This window comes from Echeneis naucrates, chromosome 11 (assembly GCF_900963305.1).
Source record: "Echeneis naucrates chromosome 11, fEcheNa1.1, whole genome shotgun sequence".
NCBI classification, from domain to species: Eukaryota; Metazoa; Chordata; class Actinopteri; order Carangiformes; family Echeneidae; genus Echeneis; species Echeneis naucrates.
Window position 1 is genome coordinate 17,004,523 of NC_042521.1, and position 25,853 is coordinate 17,030,375.

General features: G+C 42.7%; 1 protein-coding gene across 3 annotated transcripts in view; it reads right to left on the reverse strand.

Annotated features, from left to right (window-relative positions):
• hivep3a (HIVEP zinc finger 3a) overlaps positions 1 to 25,853 on the reverse strand; it is a 40,003-nt gene that overhangs the window by 10,208 nt on the left and 3,942 nt on the right. For 2 of the 3 annotated variants that reach the window (XM_029514608.1, XM_029514609.1), the window contains exon 2: positions 107 to 4,346. In XM_029514608.1, coding sequence (XP_029370468.1) covers positions 107 to 3,964 — 3,858 coding nt within the window. In that variant the 5' untranslated portion in view covers positions 3,965 to 4,346. Of the gene's footprint in view, positions 1 to 106; positions 4,347 to 8,549; positions 8,581 to 25,853 lie in introns of those variants that run through there. The other variant, XM_029514611.1, reaches the window with a different exon arrangement.

Below are 25,853 nucleotides of genomic sequence, written 5' to 3' on the forward strand. Positions count from 1 at the left end.
TAACTTTATTCTAATAATGTCACTCTCTTTGTCCTCCATTTTTAGCAGTTAAATGACATATTATAATATATATTTAACTCTAATCCACACTTGGTGGTGTAATTACCTCAGCCGAGCATGGTCTTCTGTTGTCCTCTTGCTCCATTGACTCAGTTGCCTGGACTGATATGGAAGATATAGTGTAGATAGAGGGACTGAGCCTCTGCTTGCAGTGCAGCAGAGAGAGAGCCATCTTGCTGGAGAGGCCGGGTGGGTTGGGGTCATAGCCGCTGGTGGACCATGACGAATACACTGAGGGCTTCTGTTCATCCAGAGTAGAAGGGTTTGGTTTAATGTAGTTCAGATAGCACCAGCTGTTACAGGTGCTGGACAGGAGACTGGGGAAGGAAGGTCTAACATGGGCGATGGGGGAACAAACATCTGAGAGACACGACTGACTGTCCTGTTTGACGTCCCTGTCGCATGGGTCCAACGGTGCCTTACCACCACTTCCCACTTCCCTCTCTTCTTCTTCTTTTACTCGTTTCTGCTGCTGTTGTGACTCTGGGGGGAGTTCTATACTGTTGGAGGGGGAAAGCATGCGCTTGTTTCCCCCTGAGCCAGATAACCTCAGGCCATCGTCAGACCACACCTGAAAGTCCGGACTTGCATTCCGGCAGTTGCTCTGTTCAGCTGTTGGGACATTTACGTTGTGTAAAATTGCATCAACTGCCTCCTGGGGCCGTGGAGAGGTGGACTGAGACAGTGTGGTGTATATGGCACATGCTGGGGTGAGTGTGTCTGTTTGGAGACGCACCGCCACTGAAGGAGATGTGACTGGCCGAAGTAACTCCAGACTGGACGTAATGTGAGGAACCGAGTGTTGAATATGGGAGTGACTTCCTCGAATGTCTGAATAATCTTCGTGTTGTGAGGGAATCTCCAGTTTCAGCCCCCCTGACATGGGGAGGTAGCAAGCTCTGGCTGCCCCTGACGGTCCATGGGTAGGATAGGACTGAGGTGCTTGGGGAGCAGGGGGTTGTACTGTATGAATGGATGAGGCCTCTTCTTTTACTGAATCTACTGATGGACCGTGACCATGGGAAAGTTCTGTGCTGCCTGCTAATTGAATATTTTGACTAAGTTTCCACTGAGAGAAGATCTCTTTACATTGGGATCTAACTGGTTTACATAAGACGGCATCACTGGATAAAGGAGATGAAGGGGACCGACTGCAGCCCACAGAAGCTGGAACTGCTTGTGCAGAGGTGCTGGTTGTGGCATGTTCAGGGCTGTGGCACTGGTCCTCCTCCTCCTCATCTGGATCTCTGATAGCAGTGTGTCTCATAAGGAGACATTTTCTTCTTTCCCTCCAGCCAACTGCAGAGCGCTCTGGAGAAAGACAGCTGTAGTCAAACGACTTACTGCGTGTCTCCGCCATAAGGACTGTTGGTTGTGGGTCATGAGGTGCTTGTTCAGATGCTGAGCGTCGCATCTCTCTGTGCTGATGCACCCCAGGCACCGTTAGCATGTGAAGAGCTCTTGACCTCCTCAGTGGCGATGATGTCCCTATCTCCATGTCGGGTCTATTTGACTCCTCAAAAGATGTGGAACGGCTGGATGCATAGGATGCACTACTGTCTTGACTTGGGCTATGGGGCAGAGATATTGAGTCAAAACTGGATTCCCCTGAGGACTGGGCAGCCTCAGCAAGACGTAAGCGCTTCTTCTTTGGAGGCAGTTTTTCAATGGGGAGCTGCGCCAAAGAGGGACTTCTCTGAGGCCACTGAAATTCATCAGGTTTCTCTGACGGTTTTGCAATGGAGGTTGGATCTACTGAGATTTCTGTGCTCATGTTGGAATCTTCTGTCACCAGTATTTCTGGAACTTGCACATTGTGTTGGCGGACCAGCTTTCGGGTTGGTAGTTTGGCCGGCTGCTGTTTGAGTTGTTTTTGAGGCACTAGTTGATGTTCATCATGAGGTGGAGAGTTTTTCAACACCTCAACACCTTTATTCTCATTGCACAAAGATTCTTGTTTCTCAAATGAACTGGTATGCTGAATGACCGAGCAGGTTTGCAGTGTAAGCCTTCTGGAGCCCTCATATGGTACATTGCTTTCATCTTTACACTGCCCTGACAAGAGGGCAGGAGACGGTAGTGAAGGAGAGGAGGGATCATCAAATTCAAAACTCTCCTCTTTCCTTCTTTTGCGCACTGCTGAAGCTCCTGCCTTGACTGCATGGTTAATTAGCTGTGAGAACTCCATTTGACTCATTACAGCCTCATTTCGGGGATGCTGTGCTAAGCACAGGCTTTGCTTATGTTTCTTATACCCTTCCCAATCTTTGCATCCAGTGCCGCAGGCCTCACACTCGTATGGCTGGGGTTGACTTTGCTCGTGGTCAGGCACAGTGTTTATGCTATCAGGGTAAAAAGAATGGGAACCATCTTGATCCTCTTTTGTAAGTTCGGCACTAAGTGGGATTTCAATAGCTGGCTGCCGTTTAAGCATCCCATAACGACGGGACACCTGTGTCTCTGAAGGTTGACGCTCATCAAAGGACTGGCTTAGGCGGAATTTGCTGCGGCCCCCAGAGGAGGTCTCAGATGAGCTAGGAGCTGATGGCATAGACTGACTCCTCACCAATGGCGCCATGGATGTCCGGCCAGCTGGCTGCTCCACATTTAGAGACTGATGATGAAATTTTTCACATGGAACTCCCATGGTGATGGAGCCACTGTTTTTATAGCCTGGATCTCCAGCTTTAGGGCTATGAATCAGTGGTTCCTTCAAAGAGGAAGTCTTTTGAGACTCTGAACTATTTTTTCTGGAGAGTGAAAATCTTCTTGGTTTTACACTGTCAATTTTACTTGTGTCCACCACTGCCTCATTGATGGTAATGAGTTTGGTAATGTGGTCTATGACCTGCTTCTTGGGCACTGTGAATGGGATAGTTTTGTCCTTTTGACCAGAGGGCTGCTGGTTATGATGACGAGACATCCTCTGTAGGTGTCCAAGGCGACCATATTTGCCAAGGATGATCTCTGCATAGCTTTTGGCACTTGTGTTTGGAGGACTGTCCTGCGATTGCTCAGTACTTTCGGAGCGAGAGAAATAGCCAGATTCGGTACTGCCTTTACTCCCTAAAATTAGCGATGAAGTCTTATCATCAGATGAATCCTGAGGACCGTATTTCCCTCTGCTTAGACGCAAGGCCAACCTTTTTTTCACTGCATAAGAGTCATCATTTCCTGTGGTGCTATCTTTTGCCCCATCTGTTTCATGACTCTTGATTGAGGCTGCACTGCTTTGTCTTTCTACAGATGAAGAGGCTGATGACAGCTGTCTGGTTTCATCTTCTGACTCAGTGACTTGTTCCTCTAAAGATCTTGGCTCCCCAAGTGCTAGGCCTGCCTTCACCCTGTGGGTATGCGATTTGCGGTGTTTGTACAGGTTACTTTTGGTCTTAAAAGAGAAGCCACATGGGGCACATGGATAGGGTCTTTCACCTGTGTGGGAGCGAATGTGTTTCTGTAGGACACTAGGTTTTGCACATGCACGACCACAGTAAGTGCAGACATATTTTCCTGGCCTCTGAGGCTTACGCTCTCGTTTCTGTTTTGGGGTGCCCTCTTGGGTTTCTGGCTTAGCTTGGGTTGGGCTACCTGCTGAAGAAGGTGGGGCTCCTGGCGACACACTAGAAATGGTAGTTGCTTTTGTCGCCTCATTTTTGTCTTCCGGTACTGTGTCTGAGTCAGTGCTCTGCCGCTGGTGCCTGAGACGCTTTCGTTCAGGATGCTGTCTTCTGGACTGTTTAGGCTGTTGTAATGTGCCATGGGGCTTCAGAGAGCCTGGCTGTTGCTTCTGACGGGGCTGGGAGGGAGACTGATGCTGCAGGTCTCGCTGAGGAGACTCTGGTTGACAATGTTCTTGATCTCCGGACTGCTCCCCAGTCGTCAGGCGACTATGCAAGGTCTCCATATAATGGAAAGACAGCCTCAGGTAGACACGTGCGATGCGTCTGCCTGTGCCAGGCTATCAAGTTCAAGCCAAATCATTAACTGGATAATCTGTTTAATGTGGATTAAATTCTACAAAAATTATATTCTCTTCAGTTGATGGGGAGGCCTCATGACTTCCACTTGTGTGACTAAAACTTTATTGCTTGACAGCAAAACAATACCATCAAATGAAGAAAAGCAGCAACAAACAACGCAGTTGTGATATGTCCTGCGCTGTGGAGGAGTTCCTCTGCGGGGCTGACCTGAGGAGTTCCATCCTGAAGAGGTCAGCCAGTCACACACTCTGATTTTTGGTTGAGTCAGGCGGATAGATGATCCTTCCTTCTTCTCAACATAAAGATCTGTGAAGAGAAATAACTAATTATAAAGAACGATGCAGATATAATTTAGTCTGGAGACACAGATAAGCCAGTGGCCCATTCTTGCTAAATATATACATTTATTTTTCATGCCTTATGTAATCACTGTATGTGTCATAACATTCAGTTTTCACTTCTTCCAACTGCTGAATATGTTTAAATTCAAATGTTTTATGTAATGCTTTTTTCTGCTAAAATACATGCAGCAAGTAAAAACACAGATTCCTCTAAATTATCTCCCTGAGGGAGGAAATGTCCAGTGACTGTTGCAGGAACATTTCAACAACAGCTTCAGCTTCAAACTGTTTCAACCTTCAGTGATTTCTAATCAACCTTGCGTTACCTTGCGATATTTCTAAACCACAGTAGACAATATCTTTACGAAGGATGAAGACACCCCCCCCCATTGCAAAAAAAAAAAAAATAGCAAAATAGATAGTAATACAAGATCCTCCCATTTGAGGAGCAAGTTACATCATTCCAGCAGTAAATTGAAAATGAATTCAGTTAGTCGGTGACCCAAATTAAAATTAGTTGTCAGAAAAGCACCTTTTTCCTCTTAGCTCATCGTGAAATGTCTTTGCATAATAAATTGCATGCAACTACAAGACTGCGGCGTGTGAAACCAGTAGTGTAACACTCACTAATTAATGCTGCATATTTGACGTGTTGTGTAATCCAATATCAGACTTTGCTTCCTTCCAAATTAAGATCGTTAAACAGTGCTGCAGGACAGTGCTCACAGCACATGTGAATGCCATTACTTTCTTTTTTCTTGTACAGCATATGGATCATTTTTCACTGATTAACTGCGATTTTAGATACTTCAAAAAGGAAAAGGCAAAGAGATGGTTGTTAGCTGGGAGTACATATACAAGGTGATTCAGTGGAGATACTGAAGAAAGCTCCCGTGTTTCTTTGTGCCAGCATACTGAAACAGTAAACAAGACATCCCACGCACTGACCAGCTGGTTTCTACACCCACGTTTTGGTGGAAGACGGCAAAGACGCTGGATTGCATCCAAACTGCTGATAACAGGTTGACAAGCATCTTTGGTTTAACTTGTGGGCACATCATATATGCCGGTATGGGATAAACGTTATACCTGTGTTTTTGTTCACAATTTAATAGCAGGCATAATAAAATCGAATAGTTTTAGTAGCCTGTATGATTTCCTTATTTTGCATGGGACCGTTCGGATGTCACAGCCCTGAATCTCTTGCAGTGAGACTAGTAGTGGTAGATGTAGGTCAGACAGATACTGCACTGGAGAAACTGAAATGAAGAGCTCAGACAGTGAGACGTTCAGAGCGGCTGCATATGCTTTATTATTTGTGTTTCTGCTTTCAAGCAGATGCCACATTCACTGGACAATGTTAATTTGACGATAGCACATAGAATAAAAAGAAATTTAGTTGTGATGCAAATCAGCGGCAGCTAGTAATAATGACCAGTCCTATGAGAAACCAGGTTCCTATGTATGTATTGAATATGCACTAAAAGCCATTGTGGGAGTATACACGCTATCTCGGCTGCATCCTGAATGGAAGCAGTTGGTTGGTTGGTTTATTAAATGCATTTCAAGACAAAATTACATGTAAGTATTTTTTTGCAGGCCGATGCATCAAACAGAATCCACATCATATGACACATGTAACTTGTGATTTCTATGAGACTGGTTTACATAAAGGTTTGAGTTTGAGGTGCATTTGCGGTTTGAGGCGAATTTGCCGCCAATAGGTGTTAAGGGGTTAAAGTCCTCTGCTCATTTACACGTGTCTAACTCGCCCCAGATTGAACTATAGACTCTTGATTTACGCCTCTCATGGTGCAAACGAAGCTAGCACGCAGTTTTTTGCCTTTTTCTCTGCATGGATCCTGCCCCTCGCCCCCCTTCCCCTCTGTCCTTGGCTCTCAGCCCTAGATTTTCCGTGGATGAGCCATTGCAAAGCTTCACTAGAAAACACACGTCTAGGTGTAATGTTCCCAGTGTTGTTGTCAGCCAGCAGTTTGTTTTTGAAAATTACGATGCATTTATCAAAAACACCATCTTTCTTTAGCAACAATTCTTCAGAACTCAATACTTTTTCTTTTAAAGTAGAACTCCACATCAAAGTGTGTTTGGAGGCTGTAGCTTGTCTCATCTGTGCTTGAGTCTGGCACTTTGGTGCCGCATTAGCTGCCACTAGCATAACTGTTGGCATTTGCCTTCTGGGTAAATCAGATTTGATATTTGATGATGAAAAGCATGCAAGGAATAAGAGTAATGAAAAAATGACATCCTCATACTGTCACATCAATTTTGAACGGATGTTACAGTCTGCTTATGTGTTTCTATTGCAACAGGGTGCAAACTGGGTGAGGGCAGGGTCACCCTGGACAGGTCGCCAGTCCATCACAGGGCAACACACAGACAGACAGACAGACAGAGACCAACAGCCACTCACACTCACACTCAGACCTACAGACAATGTATAGTCACCAATTAACCCAAACATGATGTCTTTGGACGGTGGGAGGAAACCCACACAGACACGGGGAGAACATGCAAACTCCACACAGAAAGGCCCCAGGCCAGGAACCAAACCCACGTCCTTCTTATTGTGGGGCAACTGGGGTAGCCACTATGTCTTCGTGCTGCCCCCTCCTAAGTAATCCACAGTGTGTAGATATTTTCATACACATACACACACATATGGCTATTTATTTATTTCATTATATAAAAATAAGACCAATTTTACCAAATTGAATGTATGGATAATATCTGAAAATATCTTTGTTGCAGGCATACAGTAAGTTAAAAATCTATCTATAAGACAATTGCAACTTTTCTATAAATTTGTGAAATGCTGTATCCGTTCACATACTGTGCAGAAAGGGACTATTGTATAAATGGCTTTTTAAAAATCTTGTCAATTTCCTCTCCTCAGACTAATGGGCACCCAGCAGTGGTTCCTATGGCAACAGCCCTAAACCATGTGGTAGCAGATGGAAGAAGAGCTGGAGGGCTAAATTTATCTTCCAGCATCCTCACCGACTACACAGGGAGAGAGAGGAAGAGACCGAGGCAGGCAAAGGTGCCTCCTTCGAAGAAGCTACAGTATTTGCAGAGAGAGAGAGAAAACGGTATGCACCTCAAAAGAAAATCAATACTTTGGGAGTCTTGAATTTGTACTACACAGTTACTCCTCCGTTCTTTCCGGGGGGCTACCGGGAAGGAAAATGCACAGGAATGACAAAGGGCGGGTTATTCTCCACCGTTCTGCCAAAAGCACGATTTTAGCCCATCTTTTGTTTTCCAAAAATACCGTAGTAACCCAAACCACAAATACAGCAAACCGGTGTGTAAAATACGCACAATACACAAAGTGATTTCTGCAACAACAAAACAACGGAAAACAAAGCATCCCAAAGTGTGGCATTTCCATGATAAAACACAATGAAAACATGTTAATCTTGAGTTCTTTGGCCATCATCACCAAGCAGATTTATCTAAACAAACACAGTGAATATGTTGCTCGGTTGTCATGTGTTGTGTGTCCACCACTTTGACAGCTGGGCATTAGCAATGGTGTCAAGTTAGAAAGCACAGCTTCATCAGCAGCCCGACATAAGCGCACTCTGGGGATGGAGGAGGAGACCCCTCTGGAAATTAGTGCATTCACAGCCATCCCTCCGTGTTTCTGAGTGTGAGTCTGTGTGTGTCTGTGTGTGTGCGTGCATGCCTTGGGAGTCCAGTCCAAGGGAAGACAAGTCAAGCATAGGAGGTTAGGATGCAAAACACAGGGAGCTCATTCACTCCTAGTCCGCGCTGTGAGATTTAAAACATACACAGCCCACGAACCACTCACCGTATACACTCTCCATTCACACACAGACACACAAGCACAAACAGCCTCACTGCAGGAGCTGCACTGTCTGGATGTGTTTAAAATGTCAAAAATATTCTGCTGATTTCAAACGTTTCGGTGCATGATCCAACAAACGATTCCTGCTTTCTCCATCGCTCCCTGGTTCATTGATGAGGCAGCCTTTTACAACAACAAACACCTGAATGGAGAGGACCCCCCCCCCCACACACACACACACACACCACCACCCCTCACATCACGTCACTAGCATCACCTCACACATATCAAAATCGAAGCGGATGACAGAATATCATTGGCTTTCCTTTTTTTTACCTGGTAGCAGGTGCTTGTCCTCTTGTTGTGAATGACTGGACGAAGGGGAAGAAGAAACAGCCAGAGAGAGGTGAAGGGAAGGAGAGAGAGAGAGAGAGCGAAAGGATGAATGAGAGTGACAGCGAGGCGAGAGGGGTAATCGAGTCTCCGCTCTACGTGCACTGGGCTGCAAACAGGTAGCAGTGTATATTATGCGTATGAATGAGGAGGAGGGGACACTCTCTCTCTGTCTCTCTCCACCTCTTTCACACACCCCTCCCCCCCCACCTCTCCCTCTGTGTCTCTCGCTCAGGTCAAAGTGAAGTAGCACCTCCTTATTTGGAAGTTGACGTAAGCTTGTGTTTCTTTTGGCAGCAGTCTCAGGCTGCACAGCTGGCAAAGCAGCAAGAAGTAGAGGGGCAGGGCGAGTGGTCGGCGTTTTAATTTGGCTGAGAGATGGGATGGAGGGAGTTACTTCATAAATTTAAAGCACAGTTTCCCATTCAGGTCTCATTTTCCATCATAGGCGGAGAGCTATTGCTGCTGCTTTTTGAGAAAACCTCGGAAAATCTGAAAACATATAAGGGACGGCATGGAAAAAAACAAGAGAGAGTGGAGGCACAAGCGTTCGGTTTCTTAAGAGCAGTTCTGGAGTATGTCCACACACTACAGTGCAAGTGTTCATGCTCCTGCCAGGGGTCCAACCGAAACGAGTCCAGGCAACTCTGACATCACCCTCCTCTCTTTCATGCCATGGGTCCCCCCCTCCCACCCCCACCCTCTGCCAACTGACTCTTTTTTTTTTTTCTCTCTCTTTTTCAGCAGGCTAAAGGCTTGCAGACATGTGGAGCATTGAGGGAATACCAGGCGGTAGGATGAAGGCAGGCGGTCAGCCACTCATCTGGCTGAGCGTGAAAAGGGGAAGCTGAGAGAGGAGTGGAAGAGAGCCCAGGGTATCCATCCTGCACCAGGCAACAGAGAGAGTCATTGTGTCTAGGAGTCTGAAATTTGAAAAATGGTACATGGAAGCCAGGTCCAATGCTAACATTTTTGGATTAGGGTTGCTGATGTACTATTTTATTTTATTTATTTATTTTTTTTTAGCATTGTCAATAAACAGCATCTAGACATTCATCCTGCCCCCACAGTCGGCTATAAAACAATAGCTGGGACAAACTGTTCTGTCAGTCTGAAGGACTACCTGCCATTTACCAAACACACCAAATTCACCAAATCTTCCCTTCCTTCAGGTGCATTTTCTGTTGGCACACAAAACCCTGGGCAGAAAACTGATGTATTAAATAGAGCAAAATAGAGGATTTTGACACCTGGACTTCACCATCAATGGATCCACAGTACAGAGCCAATACTGTTGCATTAAAATATGAACAACCTCATACTGATATTAAGATCCTTTGCAAAATGTGAAGAAAAATATGACTTGACAGGTATAAAGATAATTAAACGCAGAAAAAACAATACACTCGGCATATAGTTGTATTCCACTTGTCTTAAAATCCATATTTTTCCGTTGTCTACAAGATGAACTCCAGCTAAATGCCAATAACGACCACAGAGTTGTCCGCACAATCGCACCTGTCACAGACGCTGTGCTGAGGCTTGCCTGTCTACACGCCCGTCGCAGAAGCACTCACATCCAAATAAGCAGAGCATTTCTGACAGTTACACAGTTGCCCTGTGTCGATGTTTATAAGTGGAGATCATTGAATGGGTGTCAGGGTGTCGTGGTGGACCTGTGCTCAACGCTGTCGCCGTTCTGGTTTCAAAACCTGAGGCATTATATCATATTCAAAAGAGATGAGTAAGTGTTATTGTGTTAGTAATCATTATAATAACTTAATAACTTATATAAATGCATAAAGTATTGATTGTTAATAGCCTAATAGTTTCTGGCTTTTAATAAGTCAATATATAGTGAATCAGCTAATGCCCTGTGAATGGCAGCAGTTAACTAGTTATGTGCCAGATTAGCTTCATCACAAACAATACATGTATTTATGCTTTTGGCAACATTATGATATTATGGTGTTGTAATAAGTGGTTACGACAAGACAATTTAATGCATGTTAGGGTTAACAATAGGTTTAAGAATGCTCTGAGTCTTTCAGAGAAACTATTTGGTGATATTTAACATCAAGGTTTAGAAGTTTTGTTTGTTTTTTTTTAAATCTCAAATCCCTTCCCATTATTGACGAATTACTGTTCACCCAAAGCTAAATCTGCTGAAAATAAAGGTGGTTATTGGGTTCAACATATTTTGGGTTGCTGTCGTCCCGCCCAGTGCGACATAAGGACTAATACTGGCTCAGTAAATCGGTCTTCCTACCCTTGTCAGCCTTTCTGTAGGGTGTCAGATCTGCCAGTGTTGAGCTGTCTCACAGGGGAGTGCTGCCTCTGTGCAGCTGGGGCTTGTCTGGATGGCCTTGTCACTTTGTGAACATCAAGCCACCAAACACGTTTCAGGAACAGGAACATTTCTTTTTGTTAGGAATGCAGAATGAGAATGGGGACGAAAACAAAAAGATAATACTGACCTCCTTTTTTCGCTCCAAACCATTCCCTGCATATTCATTCGCTGCCTCCAGCTAAACGATACATTAACATTTAGCAATTGCTAAATAAAAATGATGGGCTATTTTAAAATGACAGATGCTTTTCAGCAACAATTAAATTTCAACATTTTTTTTATGGCATTTCCTCCACTTTGAAAGCCAACATAAACCTGAGGCAGAAAAGAAAATCTTCTTAGATTTAACGTGCGTCTATATTGGTCTCTTTTCATATTTTGGACAATAATCACCATCAGAGAATCCCAAATAAAATCTTTTTCCGCCACCAAATTACATGAACTGCTGTAAAATTGCAACATGACAAAATACATTGTGTATGTAAAAGTCACCAATTATAGAAGGTCAAACTGTTAACAGGGCATGTGCTCTCAGACAGTGATTCCCAGAAGAAGCCTTGTGTTGTCCATCTCATCGATCAGCTAATCTGCAATCAATCTGGGTTTTCCCTCACTACCACCCATCATGTTATATGTTATACTAAGTGGTAATTCCGTCATTCGCTGAGCTGCTGCAAGACACAAAAACAGACAGAAAAAAATTCCTTCAATGCTGAACAGTGAAGATATATTAAACGCATTCATTGTCAGCAGGCCATCATATCATTTCATAGCCTTCACACAATTAGAATATTACAAACCAGTGGCAGATGTTTTTTTTTTCTTTCTTTTTTGATTTAAACACCACATAATATTTGTCCAAAAGTGACCATCCGTTAGTGTAATTTTGTTATGTTAGTGCTGACTGATTATACAGCTATTTCATTTACCAATGACATTTACCAAGCTAAAGTACACTGGCCAGGTCTTATTGTGGTTATCAAACCTTAAACTAAAAACACTCGGTAAGTGTAAATATAGGGGACCTTTAAATGTAAATAATTTATCTTAATTTTTCATAATCTGTCACACATATTGGATTTTGAGGTGGTATAATTGTATTCACAAAAACTTTGTGTTTTCCTCCGATTTGTTGGTGGGCAGAGCTTGTGGAACATAAAATCTTCCATACTAAATAAAAAAAAATAAATAAATTCTTCCAAGAGGCATTTATAGTTTTTCCCTTCCACACTTTAGTTTGCCTGTTGCTGTAAATAAAATGTATTCACCTTATCATCACCTTATTAATTTGAAATATATTTTTTGGTCTCCATGTCTGCTCACAGCAATGCCTGGCTCCTCTCGTGCTATTTTAGCAATCTCGAGGGGATGAATAAATCGCAATGCTTGCCAGGAGAGCCACGTTTCGTTAATTGCTTGGTTTATGCTTCTTTGCCTCGAGACGAGACTGAGCGAAACGGCAGTTGGGTGGTGACTCCTGGTTGAAATGAGCAGTGTCTAATTCAATCTAAAGCATTTTATATCCATTGCTAATATAAAAATATTGATCCTAGGAGCTTTGAGGAAAGTTATGAGATATTTTACATTTATATTATAGAACTTTCAGTCCACATTGAAATACTTTCTCTGCCAAGAGTTTTGACTGATTTGCTGTAATCAGGGACGCACCTTCATCAAACTGGAGGCTAACAACATATATATTTGATTTCACCTCAAAGACCAATAATGGCAAATACATTGGCCTGACCCTCATTGGTTTGGGTTAGAGCGTCAGCAGCAGCGTCCATGCTTAGGACATTGCTGGTTCCATCCTGCAGAGCAACAGAGCAAGGTTCTGGGCAAAGTGCCGCCAGAGGAGAGAAAGCACAGTGTCCTTCAAAGCATCCTAGCAGTCCAGGGATTCACACCTCCCCGAAACACTATAGAGACCACAGAATCTGTCCGTGCTGCTGCCTGCCACTGCACAGGTTGGTGGCATTATATGGGCTCTGAAATGGATAAGAACTTTGAGAAATGTGGGGCTGCATATTTCCCTTTTAAACAGATCTAGAATGTCTGTACGGGACTGCAGGTTCCAACAGAGTAGTAGTTGATTAGTTGTAATTAAGATGACACAATCAGAGTATCAAAAACATAGGAGAGAAAAGAAAAGAGGTTTGATGTCAAATTGGTACATTTCTTCTTGAATAGCAAGTTACAACTTGGTAATATTTAGTTCCTTTAAAATAGACCAATTCTGAAGTCATTAATTTATGCATGAACTATTTAATAAATGGCTCTGACATGAAGGGTTTCAAATGCTCCACCTTGTTGTGGGGAATAAAAGAGCCGCATTGAGTCAAGATGGAAGGTAGAGCAGCAAAACAGCCTTCCATACGTCAAATACATGCAACACACCGCTGCCTGGTATTTCATGCAGATAGTTTGAACCAAAAATAAAATTGCTGTCATCAGAAAAGACCTCAAATGTTAATCTGAAGAAGTTCTCAAAGGTAAATCTCTCAGTCAGCTGGCTAACATGGCAAAATAGTTTTTTCTGAGGTAAAATGGTTGATAATAGAATTGCAGAATGCTAAATATTAAAAATGCATTTTATTCACTTTGAAAATATTTTAAGATGATTCAGTAGAAAAGGGAAATTGTAAATGCATGTCATTGAAATTTTTTTTTCAATGACATGCAATTTTTTTTATGATTGATTTAATTCATTTGCGTTATTAAATTCAAAACAAAGCCAAAAACTATTCAAATTAGAGTTTATTTGTAATCTGTGGGATTATGTCATTCATTACAAAAACGATCATGTAGTCATGCTACCAGGAAGACCTGACTTCCCAAACTAAGAACATGTTGACAGATGTTGTACAGAGCTCAGCTGTGGTGGGTGTTGCTGGTACAAACCCTCCTACCAAATGTTCCAATAACATACTAATTCCATGTATGTACAATATTTGCTTTATGGAACAAGGAGGCCTGTGTATGCACTTTTTTTATTTTCATGTTTGTTTGGTTTTTTTTTTAGCAGAATCAACGACGGACGGCACGACCAGTTCCTTTGTTTTTGTTGTTCGCTGAAGACGTTTGGGTTTAAAATCAAAAGATAAATATAAGATATATGAGTTCAGAATTTCAGGTTCTATCGCCTGGTATTTATATCTAGATTTGTTAAACATTTTAGGACATACCACCTTTTGTTTGAACACACACATTTTTCAAGTGAGCAAAACTATTGGAGTATGTGACTGACTGGTGATACATGTTGTCTTTCAGAGTGATTGTTTACACATGAAGTAGCTCTGAATGACTACCCTTGGATTTAGCCTTGGGTTTCACCTATACCACTGCATTTCTTGATCTAAAGAATAAACCAACATGACGACCAGAGAGCTTTCAATGGGAGAAAAGCAAGCCAATTTGAAGTTGAGAAAAGAAGGAAAATTGATCAGAGCCATTGGACAAACATTGGGCGCAGCCAACACAACGATATGGGATATTCTGAAAAAGAGAGAAACTACAGGTGTATTGAGCAACAGACATGAAACAGGTCGGCCAAAGAAAGCAACAGCAGGTGATGACAGAAACATTATGAGAGCTGTGAAGGAAAAACCCAAAAACAACGGTCAGTGACATCACCAACAACCTCCACAGTGCAGACATGAAGGTATTATAACGCACTCTTTGAAGAAGACTTCGGGAGCAGAAATATAAAGGCCATACCACAAGATGCAAACCACTCATCAGCAGTAAGAATCGGAAGGCTAGATTCGAATTTGCAAAGCAGTACAGAGCAAAAGTTCTGCAACAAGCAAGTCTTATGGACTGATGAGACCAATATTAATCTACTAAAGTGATGGAAAAGATCTGCTTATGATTGTAAGTATGCAGGCTCATCTGTGAAGCATGGGCTTGCACAGCTGCTTCTGGAACAGGCTCCCTGATATTTATTCATGATGTAACTCATGATGCTAGCAGCAGAATGAATTCAGAAGTCTTCAGAAATATTTTGTCTGCCAAGTTACAGAGGAATGCATCCAGACTAATGAGAGGGGGAGTTCATCATGCAGCAGGACAATGACCCCAAACACACTGCCAACATAACAAAGTACTTTATTGGGGGGGGCAAGACTGGCCAAGTATAACTGGATCTTAACCTAACAGGGCATGCATTGCACCTCCTGAAGAGCAGACTGAAGGAAGAAACCCCCTGAAATTTGAATAGAGAGGCGAAAGCCTGAAAAGGTATCACAGATGAAGAACAGTTTCGTAATGTCAGTGGGGCGCAGGCTTGATGCAGTTATTTCAAGCAAGCGTTATGCAACCAAATATTAAATGTTATTTACTTTACTAAAAATGGGGTGGTCTGATATAAAAGGTCATATGTCCTTAGTTTGTTTAACACATGTAAATGTAAATACCAGGAAATAAAAGCTGAAATTCTGAACTCTTGTGTCATATTAATCTTTTGATCTTAAATTCACAAGTCTTCAGTCAACAACAAAAAAAAAATTGAGTATGTTTAAATTTAGCATTTACATTCGCTCACTGGACCCACTTTTATCCAAAGCAACTTACGATTGAGGAACATCAATGCAGTAGAAGCTCTTAGTGGAAGTATTAAGAACGTGATCTAATAATAAGTGCAGGAGCTCAACTAAGAAAAAGCAACAAATCACAGCATCGAGTACTAGCCCTGAAAAGAGCAGAAGACAGTTTTCAGGAACCTCTTGAAGACAGTGAGGAGCATCCCTGCTCTGATAGACTTTTAGCTGGCCCCACCGTCAGTAAACCACAGACCAGAGTGGTCTGGAATGAGATTGTCTTGTTTGATGCCAGACACCACTCCTAGAGGAACGTAGTCGGCAAGAAGCGCAGGACTAAATGAATTCAAGTGGATGGTGCATACCCATAAGTCCCTGTGAAAGCATCGTTGCTGACTTGAACTTGAGTCAGGTGACTACGCGTCGGCGTTGTAGGCCAGTGAGATATAGAGCGACGTGCTCTTTTGGGTTGCAGGCTGATACATTGTGGACCGTCTGCGAGTGTTTCAATCTGCCCATGGAAAAAAACTGCCAGAGGCGGAGACCTGAAGGTGAGAGCTGAGCAAGGCCTGGACCAGGAGCTGGGTGGGGTAGTGAATCAGCTAAGGCCCGGTTATCCTGACGTTGTGTGGAGCTGACGTGGTCACAGAAGGGTAAATGGTCACCAACAACACACTGGGTTCTTCCAAGCTTTGTAGAGTAAGAGATGATGAGATTGTTTAATATCATGCTGAATCGCTGGGATGACGAGTTCTCCACTGTTCCGGAGATTAAGCTGAAGGTGCCCTTCATCCAGTGCGGTCCTCGGGTAGGAACGACATATAAAGTGTATTTAAAAAAACTTCTCCACAACGACCAAGGCAGCGCTGATAAACAGTCCTGGTGGACGCAGTTAATCGCTGTAAATTAGATTTTCATTCAGAGCTGAGCAACTTGTTCCTGTCAGTCTGTGAAATACTGACATCTATGGAATTCTATTTCATTTTTGAGTGGCTGTTTGCACTAAATTAAAAAAACATCAAATTTAGTATTTATGGATCCATTATTGTTCTGGTGTGTGCACTCAATACTTTAACATTGAGGAATTTTGAGTTCTGTCAATTTTGCTATGCAGTTTATTTTTACTGCTACTTTTAGAACTATTATATATTCAGTAGAGAATACACTGTCATACTACAGCCACATGCCTTAGTATTTTAAATAAATACAGAAAAATACGGTCTTATCCTTTTCAAAATGTGCAGGAAACTGACGTGCACTGACAGATGTGCGGCACGGACCACCAAAGCGAAAATGGTTAACCAATACCTTAACAGTTTCAGTCAATTTTTCTCTGCATACTGATCATCAGGGGTGGTCCACCACTGAAGGCCTATTTTGAGCCAGGAAAAACCCCCTGCTTACAGGCCGCTGGAAGCTGTGCCAGACACTGGCTGATGATGCGGCAGTTCCTTGGTCAGCAGTGCAGGCTGATAAAAGTCGATAGTTCAAGCCTTAAATGATAGAAACAGCGAAGGAGAAGATTCAGGTATGTGGACACGCTGTACATGGGAAGGCCTGATAGCAACAACAGTAACATGTTCTGGTCAGTACCCGGACCTGCAGATCCCACAGAGTTTCTATTTGACAACATTCATGCACCAACCTCAGATTTCTTTTCCGCTGTTCAAACCTTCCCCCGATGTATATCCCACATAAACAGAGGGTGATCACTCTATAAATAAAAACACGCTATACTGATATTTACATTCTGAGACTCACAGACAACACGTCCATTTACAAAAAAAGTGGGGAAATCATATATTTGGAGCGGCAGCAAACCAAATTGGGAACAAGCAGAGGGGGACAAAGAAGCATAGAATGGGAGGCATTGTACATGGGAAGAGAAAACAAGTTGAAAACGTTTGGAGGAACTGCTAAATAGAGGAGAAAACGACCAGCCTCCTGCTATATCCGTCCCCACATCTAAGTTAGGCTGCTTCAGCGAGTGTTTGTGGTTTCAGGGTGTGAGTGTGGGTTTCGGCGGGCCCGCCAGCTGAAACTGTGACACTGTTTGCACTCACACCAAAACTATGATGACAAAGTCGCACTGTTAAAGGCTGCACCTGCAGTCAAATGAAAAGGCTGCATCTCTAAAGTCGCCGTGGATCAATGTTTCTGGACTCGGAACAATTCATTAGAGACAGAGAACAAATGAGAAGCAGCATAGAAGCAGACAAAGAGAACTAAGCTAACTGAGCCTGTGTTTGAGGTGTCTGCTCTGACAGCTCAACATCAGTCCTGTGACGGGAAATCCCCACCAACGCTCTCTCCATAGCTTTGAGACAAACAGCAGCTCCAGACTTCATACTTTTGCTTTTCTAGTTTCAGATCCTGTTAAAACAAACGGAAACTACTTGGATTCTTCTGGACCAAAGTTAATCTTTTACAATGGATGAAAAACCTGCTAACATCTGGCTTTTGTTATAAACATTAAATCAATCACTATCAGGATTAACTTGCAGGTCAAAAGACTTTGCGGTAATCGTTCCAGCGATGATCAGCGATGATATAAATGACTGAACATGCTAATTTATGGTGCTGTTATGAAGCCAATAGTGTTGAAAAGCCAAAGGGAGGCTGGAACAAGCTGAGGATGTGATACCTTTAGCTGGAAAACCATTTGAAATGTTTTTGTAACAATGCTAACACAATATCTTGGTTTTTGTTTCAGATGCCTCTTTGGATTCCTTACATGCATCTCTACAAAAGTCTGCTTCATTTAAAACCACCAAAAAAAATTTTATGAAACAATCCCAACTTCAGTCATCAGTTTTGATTGCATCATATGGCTTTCATCAGTGGTCTACACAGGGTTGTGTTTCTGACCTGGCTGCCACTTGCGTTGAAGCTGGTAAGTGATTTGTGGTTGAATCTTCATGTAAGAGTAATAAAGTCAGAAAGTAGCCTTACATTCGCTGGTAATTTTTTCATCTACAGAGCACAACGCGAAATCTCAGTGCCTTCGTTTCACTCTGGAAAAAACCGTGCTGCCTCTCGCATGTACATGGTGTGGGGCCCTGTGAGTGTGTGTGATTGTCTGTACATGTCTATTTCAGAGTGTAAACTGAGCAAAAAATGTTCATTGTGTGTGCATTGATTCTCTCAGTGTGTTTAACAATGACAATAAAAGTGTTCTTTCTCTTCTTTCTTTCTTTGTCTTCTTCTTCTTCTTCATGGTCTCATGGTTATCTGGCCATGACGGCTTTGCTCAATATCACATTTACCCAGGGCTTTGAACCGGTTCATGGAACGAAAACGAAAACCAGAAACTTGTTGAGGCATATCACCAGCAGTCAAGGAAAAGGCAGTCTCCCAATCTCGATTATATTCATAAGAGGTAAACATTGTAGTCTATCAATCTTAAAAAAAAAAGTTTAATTTAGACATTAATTTAATCTGTTTATTCACTTTGATGGGCTATGACGAATAAGCCAATGTTGGAAAAGCTAGCATTAACTAGGTCTTAGTTTCTTTGCTAAAATTCTGGTTAATTCTAATTTTGGGCATTTTCACGTTGTATGTAGATGGGAAGACATTGCGAGAATCCTATGCAATGGCATTTTTCATATGACACAGCTACCAACAAATCCAAGTGTAACATAGAGGGATGTGGCGCTGAAATTACGGGAAATCATGGCGGCAGTTTACAGAGACACATTCAACGAAAGCATCCAGACGTGCAACCTGCAAAAATCACCACTAAATGCATTCAGTCAGAACAGCTTACTGCAGCATCATACTTCATACATACTTCAGCAGTCATCGTTCGAAAATTATGCATTCGTGGCTGCTTTATTTGTCGATCGGAGGTATAAGCTATTTCTGACAGAGAACAGGCTGAAATGGCTTGGGAAGCCATCCAAAACTTAACTGTGAGAGCAGAAAACGGAGCTGAGCGCACGCCATCATCCTCGTCTGAAGACGACGATGAAATAGAGCAGCTACTGATGGCCAAAGAAAGAGAAACCACTGTCGTACAAAGGGGCAAAGCGCAGCGAGAACATCCTGCGTTACTGGGCATCCATGGCTGCAACAAATCCAGACTTGCAGAAACTCGCAATGAGTGTTATAGCGCTCCGTGTCACCCAGGTCAGCTTGGAACGCGCATTTTCATGTTGGAAGTTTATTTTTTCTCCGCTGAGGCCGTCATTGAATGCCAGCGTCCTAGAAGATATTCTTTTCACTCGATTGAATAATCGGTTTGGATTGTAATGCACAATACAGTAGGCTTTTGAGTGGTAGTCACTGAGCCTGTTAAACCTGCTCACTTTCAACTTGTTTCACATGTTTAAGTTAAATAGGCTTAAACGAAAATAGCGAATATTGCCTGTTTTTGTAACTGCACAGGTAGATTTATTTTTTATTATTACAATGTACTGAATGGGCCTTGACAATTTTGGACATTTCCTTTGGAAGAAATCTATTTCATTTTCAAAATGTCAGCTTTAGCCTGACATTTGTTATTTAAACTGACAATGTACCATTTGTTATTGTTGTTAATGGCAGCTGTAGCCCTCTTTCTGTGCCATGTGATTTTTTTTTTTTTTTTTTTGTCAATAAATGTAGCCATTTGTTAGGCTATGTGTTCAAATGGTAGCTGTAGCTCTGTTTCTGCTATTTCCTCATATTGCGCTATGGGAGAAGCACAATGAATATCTAGTGTTTGGCAATAAATGACATTGCAGAAATTATTTGGTCTTATTTCATGTAGTCTCCAAGCAGTAGGCATAGGCCTTAACTACAGTGATTAGCTCCAGCAGCCCCCGTGACCCAGAAACAGATAAGGGGTAGAAGATGGAAGAGTGAATGAATGAATGAATAACTAGTCAACGTGATATCCAATGAGTGGCATGAGTACCCTCTGCTGGACATTCATATACACTATACGTATAGACTCCATCTGATGATGACAGACCAGAACAATCTGGACTGAGATGGTTATGAAGGAACATAGCGCTGAATGATTGAGTTCAAGTGGTTGTCGCAGACCCAGGGGTCCCCTCTAAAGGCAACATTAGTGTCTGGACCTTGATTTAGATAATCACGGGTAAACCAAAGAGCTGGGGAGCTTTGGTTGAGACTATGTTAAGTCAAACACATTTTCAATATTCAATCTTTTTGTTACATAATTTGGTTTGAACCAAAACCTTTGAGTTTGATTCAAAACAGGCCTCCAATAAGAGCTCTTTGGCTCAGTGAGGAGAGACAGTGGCTGAAGTTAAGACGCCATGAAGATTCAAACCAAATCACTACCAATATCCGAGCAGCGAATCCAGTGAGAGAACGGGGGGCATCAGTGTATGAAAAGAGCCGGGGAGAGAAGTTTGATCGGGAAGCTAATGGAAACCAGTGAATAGCTGATAACAACCACATGCAAAGTCCTCACAGCAGCTTTAATGTGTGCAGCCGGCAGCATCTCCACATGATGTGATATAACTCAGATGGATCAATACTAACACTGTCGAGCCTGATGCATCTGGTTGAGCTGTGCGCTGGGTTAAGCAGGATACAGAAAACAGAAAAACATCCCAGCCTGCCTTTATTTCAAGCACACACACTAAAAAAGGTGCTGACCTTTTGTACATCTACCTCATTGAGACACAGTTCTGTGACCACCATGCCAATTTTTGTGGAAAACACTGTTCAGATAAGAAAACCCATCCAATTTCTTTCCCCCCTGAATTGGACTGTAAATGCAAACCAATCTGCTTGGATCTCATGGTGATGTAATGCAGGGAGAGGGCCGCCATATGTTCTCTTATTTCACCACCAGTGAATCAACAGACAAGGATGAGGCAGTCTGCCAAGGAGCCTTCCCCTCCATGAATCTATATCCTGCACACACAGGGACATGGAGAAGCTAGTGTTACTTTAGGCAGCTGGAATATTTTGACATACACTCAGGATGTAAAGCAACAGCTGAGACTTCGCTGCCAACAATACCGAGGTCTACCTGTAGGTACCAGCTGAGTCAGCAGTAGCTCTGTATGAATTCAGCGCGGCAATCTTTGTCGCTGGTGGACATGGACAAAATATGGACAAAAGACCTGCTTTGGAACACATCCAGGGAAACAAACTGTTGTTACATAATTCAGAAGCCTGCGGTGTAGCACCACATATACAGCCATCCTTTCTGTCTTCAGAAAAAGCAGAGCTTGACAGGCAGTGACAATGTCAACAGGAGTAAACAGAGGAGAGGAGTCGATGTGGCTTACGGTGGACATCAATCTGGCCAGTTTCCTCATTTGCTAAGACAATTTCTACCGAACAGCGTGAATGTGCCCGAACTCCACTGTCATCAATAGGACCAAATGCATGTGTATCGTCAATGTAACTCTTGTCCACAGAAATCCATCAACTGTGCCACTCCTCTCAGCGTTTTAAAGTCTGTCAGCTCACTGTTTTGGACGCTCTCTTGTTTTCTTTCACAACCACCATTCTCATTGTCCCAGCAGCAGGAAAGGATAAAACACAATGCCATAAAAGTGGCAACTATGATGTACCTGAACTCAAAACCAGCAACAAGTGGATGAGCATTTCTCAAAGAAACAGATACCTGACCCGAGAGTAAGTGGATACCGAGCAAACTGAAAATTAAAAGTCCCAGAGTATTCAAGTAGATACTCAGGACTTCAGGAACTTTATGATGTCACAACACAACAGTCACGACCACAAATTGGCCACAACAAGCCCCGCCCATCTGGATCCAGCACTCAGCATAGCAGGATTTCTTGCACTTATTTGGCACTTGCTATAAACTTATTCAGTCACTCAGAAAGCAGTTGACAAACCTGAAGAGAGACTCCACGAGTCTGACTGCGCAAAACTAAGTGGACACAAACAAAGCTCTCAATAAACACTGATGTTTGATGCTTGATGTCTGCAGGGTGTGTAACTTTGTAGGCTCATGCGTCAATGTTGTGCCTACAGCTCAGGAACATGAATATTTGCAAGTGAAAAACACACCAGATAAGAAGGTGTTATTTTTTCCTTGTCATAGAGCACAGGTGTTACTAATAACATTAATGGCTCCGCTCCACTAAATGTCCCAGTGCATTAGCACGCACTCTTATTTTTAGGTACTGCAGCGTGTTTCCTCAATCAACATGAAGCTGGAAAAGAATAGAGGATATTAACCTCTGAGAAACCTATGAAATCATACTATTAAGTCATGTGAAACCAGCTGTAAAACACCGGTGGCTCCTCTGTGTTGAATCTGACGACATCATGAAGGATTTGCAATAACTACAGTTTCAACACTGCTTCAAAAAAGCCGGAGCAGGGTTGGACAAGAGCGCGGGTACATTCTGGTGGTCATCTGTGTCTGTGTGCATTCACTAGGTGATTTGTGAATGAGAACTGCAGCTGACAGGCCTTCTGCCTGACAGGCTGCTCCCTCCGCAGGGGTCAAAGAAACCAGAGGCCCTTCCACCTCATGGAGCAAACCAAGCTGGGCCCATACGCTCGCCTCCAGGGTCACTGACGGCATCCAACCCCTTCCAGCAGAGGGCTGCAGCCCAGCCAAGGGCCTAACAACTCACAGTGTGCACCCACATGCTCTGGTTCCCATGCACCTCTACACACACACACACACACACGTAAAAAGGAGACTTAACACCCAAGGATACGGTGTGCACAAAACACACGTGCAAGCTTTCCTGCCAACACGTTTTCCTGTGTACGAGCACATGGGCAGGCAAATGTGGATGCAAGGAAGTGAGCGCGCACACGCACACACATAGAAGAGAGTGTATCCTTTCATTAACAAGAATGAAAGTCAATTTCCGCTCCTGCCGTCTCAGGCCAGCTGCTGGTGGGGAGGAAACCTGTTCGCTTAGGGCAGTTCTGACATTTAAGCCTGAGCCTGTGAGGCTGGGGGAAGTCCTCCTGATTGATGACCAGGGTCCCCTGCTGCACGACAGGCTGGAATTTTCTTCCCCTTACCTCAGTGCGGACAAACATGTGCATGCGCTGCACATCCTAACTCCCACATGAGTGCTGGTTACACGACACATCTTAAATCACTAACACATGATTTTGCAGAAGGAATCAGTGATTTATTGCCACTGTAGTCGCTTAGTGTTTAAAAAAAAAATGGTGTTTTCCATGTTTGAGGCAAGGACGTGGAGTTGGATGATATATTGCACTGGGAAGAGATCTGTTCGAATGAGAGTAATGCATGTTCAGCATTATGGGCTGTAACTGCTGTGAGGGATAGTGAAGGGTTGTTTCTTACTTCCTATTTACACTTGAGCTGGACCATCAGGATTAATAATGTGATATAGTGAACTGGCTCCGATGACCACGAGGATTCATGGGACTCATTCCCATTGGCTTGTTATAGACAGTATAGGAATTGAACATCAGAAAATTAGTTTAACAGATTTTTCCACAAAATTGGTAAGAAGTCTGATGATCAATTAAGCATTTAAGTCCTTTTATTAAGTCAGAGTTCACAGGCTTCACTTATACATCTTTTCCACTGTGAACATTGCGAGATTTTCTTCTTCCTCTGTGATATGAGAACTGCCTGTACTGAATAGATTGGAGCTTGAGCTGCTGTCAGTTTGGCTCCTGAGTAATTGTGATGACACCAAACCATCAGCTGGGACTGGGTGATATGACTCCGCATCAATATCACCATTATTTCAAACATCTGGTATTTTTAGCAGTGTAATTGTACTGATTATGTCATGTTACCACACACTAGAGGTCAATCTTTTTTTTTTTTTTTTTTTTTTAAGAATCAAGTTTTGAGTTTTTAAAGTTTGAGTCTCACACTATGGGATTTTGTTAGGATCTTGTTTACAGTTACATTTACAGAAAGAACAATTGTTTTTTCAGACTTTGTGGCTCATTGAAATGATCCATTATTATTATTATTACTTCATAAAATCCTGACCAATCATTGCTCGAAGTGGTTGATCAATTAATAATTAGGGCCAATACAAATATCAACAAAGATCCAGATAAAAAGAATATTATCCATCCATACACAATGAAAGAATCTCAACTGTTTCTGCACTAAAACCTCAATGGCAGGAAATGTGAGAAAACGCTGTATTCACGCTCAACCTTCAGCTCATCAGATTGAGTCTGCACACATAAGCCATGTATTCACAGCATTTGGCCCATCAGGAGAATCTACCTAGCTGCCAGCGACGCTCCAACAGGGTGGTCAAAATATGGTGGATCCTTAGGTTCAATCCCAATTTGACTAATTTTGCAGCCTTAATGTATAAACTTCACATTCGTTTATTAATCACAACTCTTCATCACAGTACTGAACAATGTTATTTGACATGACAGGTTGTCCTAATATGATATGGTGTACAGTTGATTCACAGTCTTCCATGTGTTTCACTTAGTTTTTGAAGCAAAGCGAGGAAGGACAATTCCACATTTTGTTTTGCGTGAACACATTTCCTCTCCAGCCAGACGACTGTTCATTCTCTGCTTCGCAGAAACTACGTCTGCTCTGCGTCTTCTCCCTCCTCTTAGAGCTTGGAGGAGTGATATGCAATAGATCAGTGAAGCTCTAGAGATACGAGCGCCCTCACATTTCACCTGCTACCAAGGACACTGCAATGACTGACACATGAGGGATGAGGCACCCACTGGTGACTCTGTAAGAACAAGCTGTGTGAATATCAATGTTGTCCATTTGGGCTATTCCGCCCTTGACTGATCAAAACAACAACAACAACAAAAAAGAAAACATAAACAAAAATGAGCATGCGCAATTTCATAATGCAACAGTGCACTATGGGATTACAGGACACACAATGAGCCTTTGCACACCACACAAATGTTTAGCATACCACCACTGTCCGTGTTATGAGCCTGACAGGGTTAACTCCCTAACTGGACGCCTTCTGAGTCATGATGCTCATCCACTGTTGGGAAACCTCACACAGCCGTCCGGCTCCAGTGCAAACACACTTGGGCTTTGGCTCTATCAGTGCCACAATAAGGCCATTATGCTCCCGCTTTAGCACCCATGATACATTTAGCTCATTAGGGGCAACTCTGTCCTCCGGGGTACAATAACAAACTGGGCATTACAGTGCTGATTGATGATGATGATGGCTTTGTTTTTATATGCTTGTTACACACAGAGCATAGTGAGTTATTACGGATTATAGCAAAACAATATCTAAATGAAGATCATCTCAGAAATGCAAGGAAAATATATAAACTGATATTTAGGTTGACGAGATATTAACATTTCATCAGTTAGTTGGAAACTCAAAGGTATTTAGTGTATAACCAGGTTTCACTGCATATGGCTGAAGGACTGACATGTGTTATGTTATG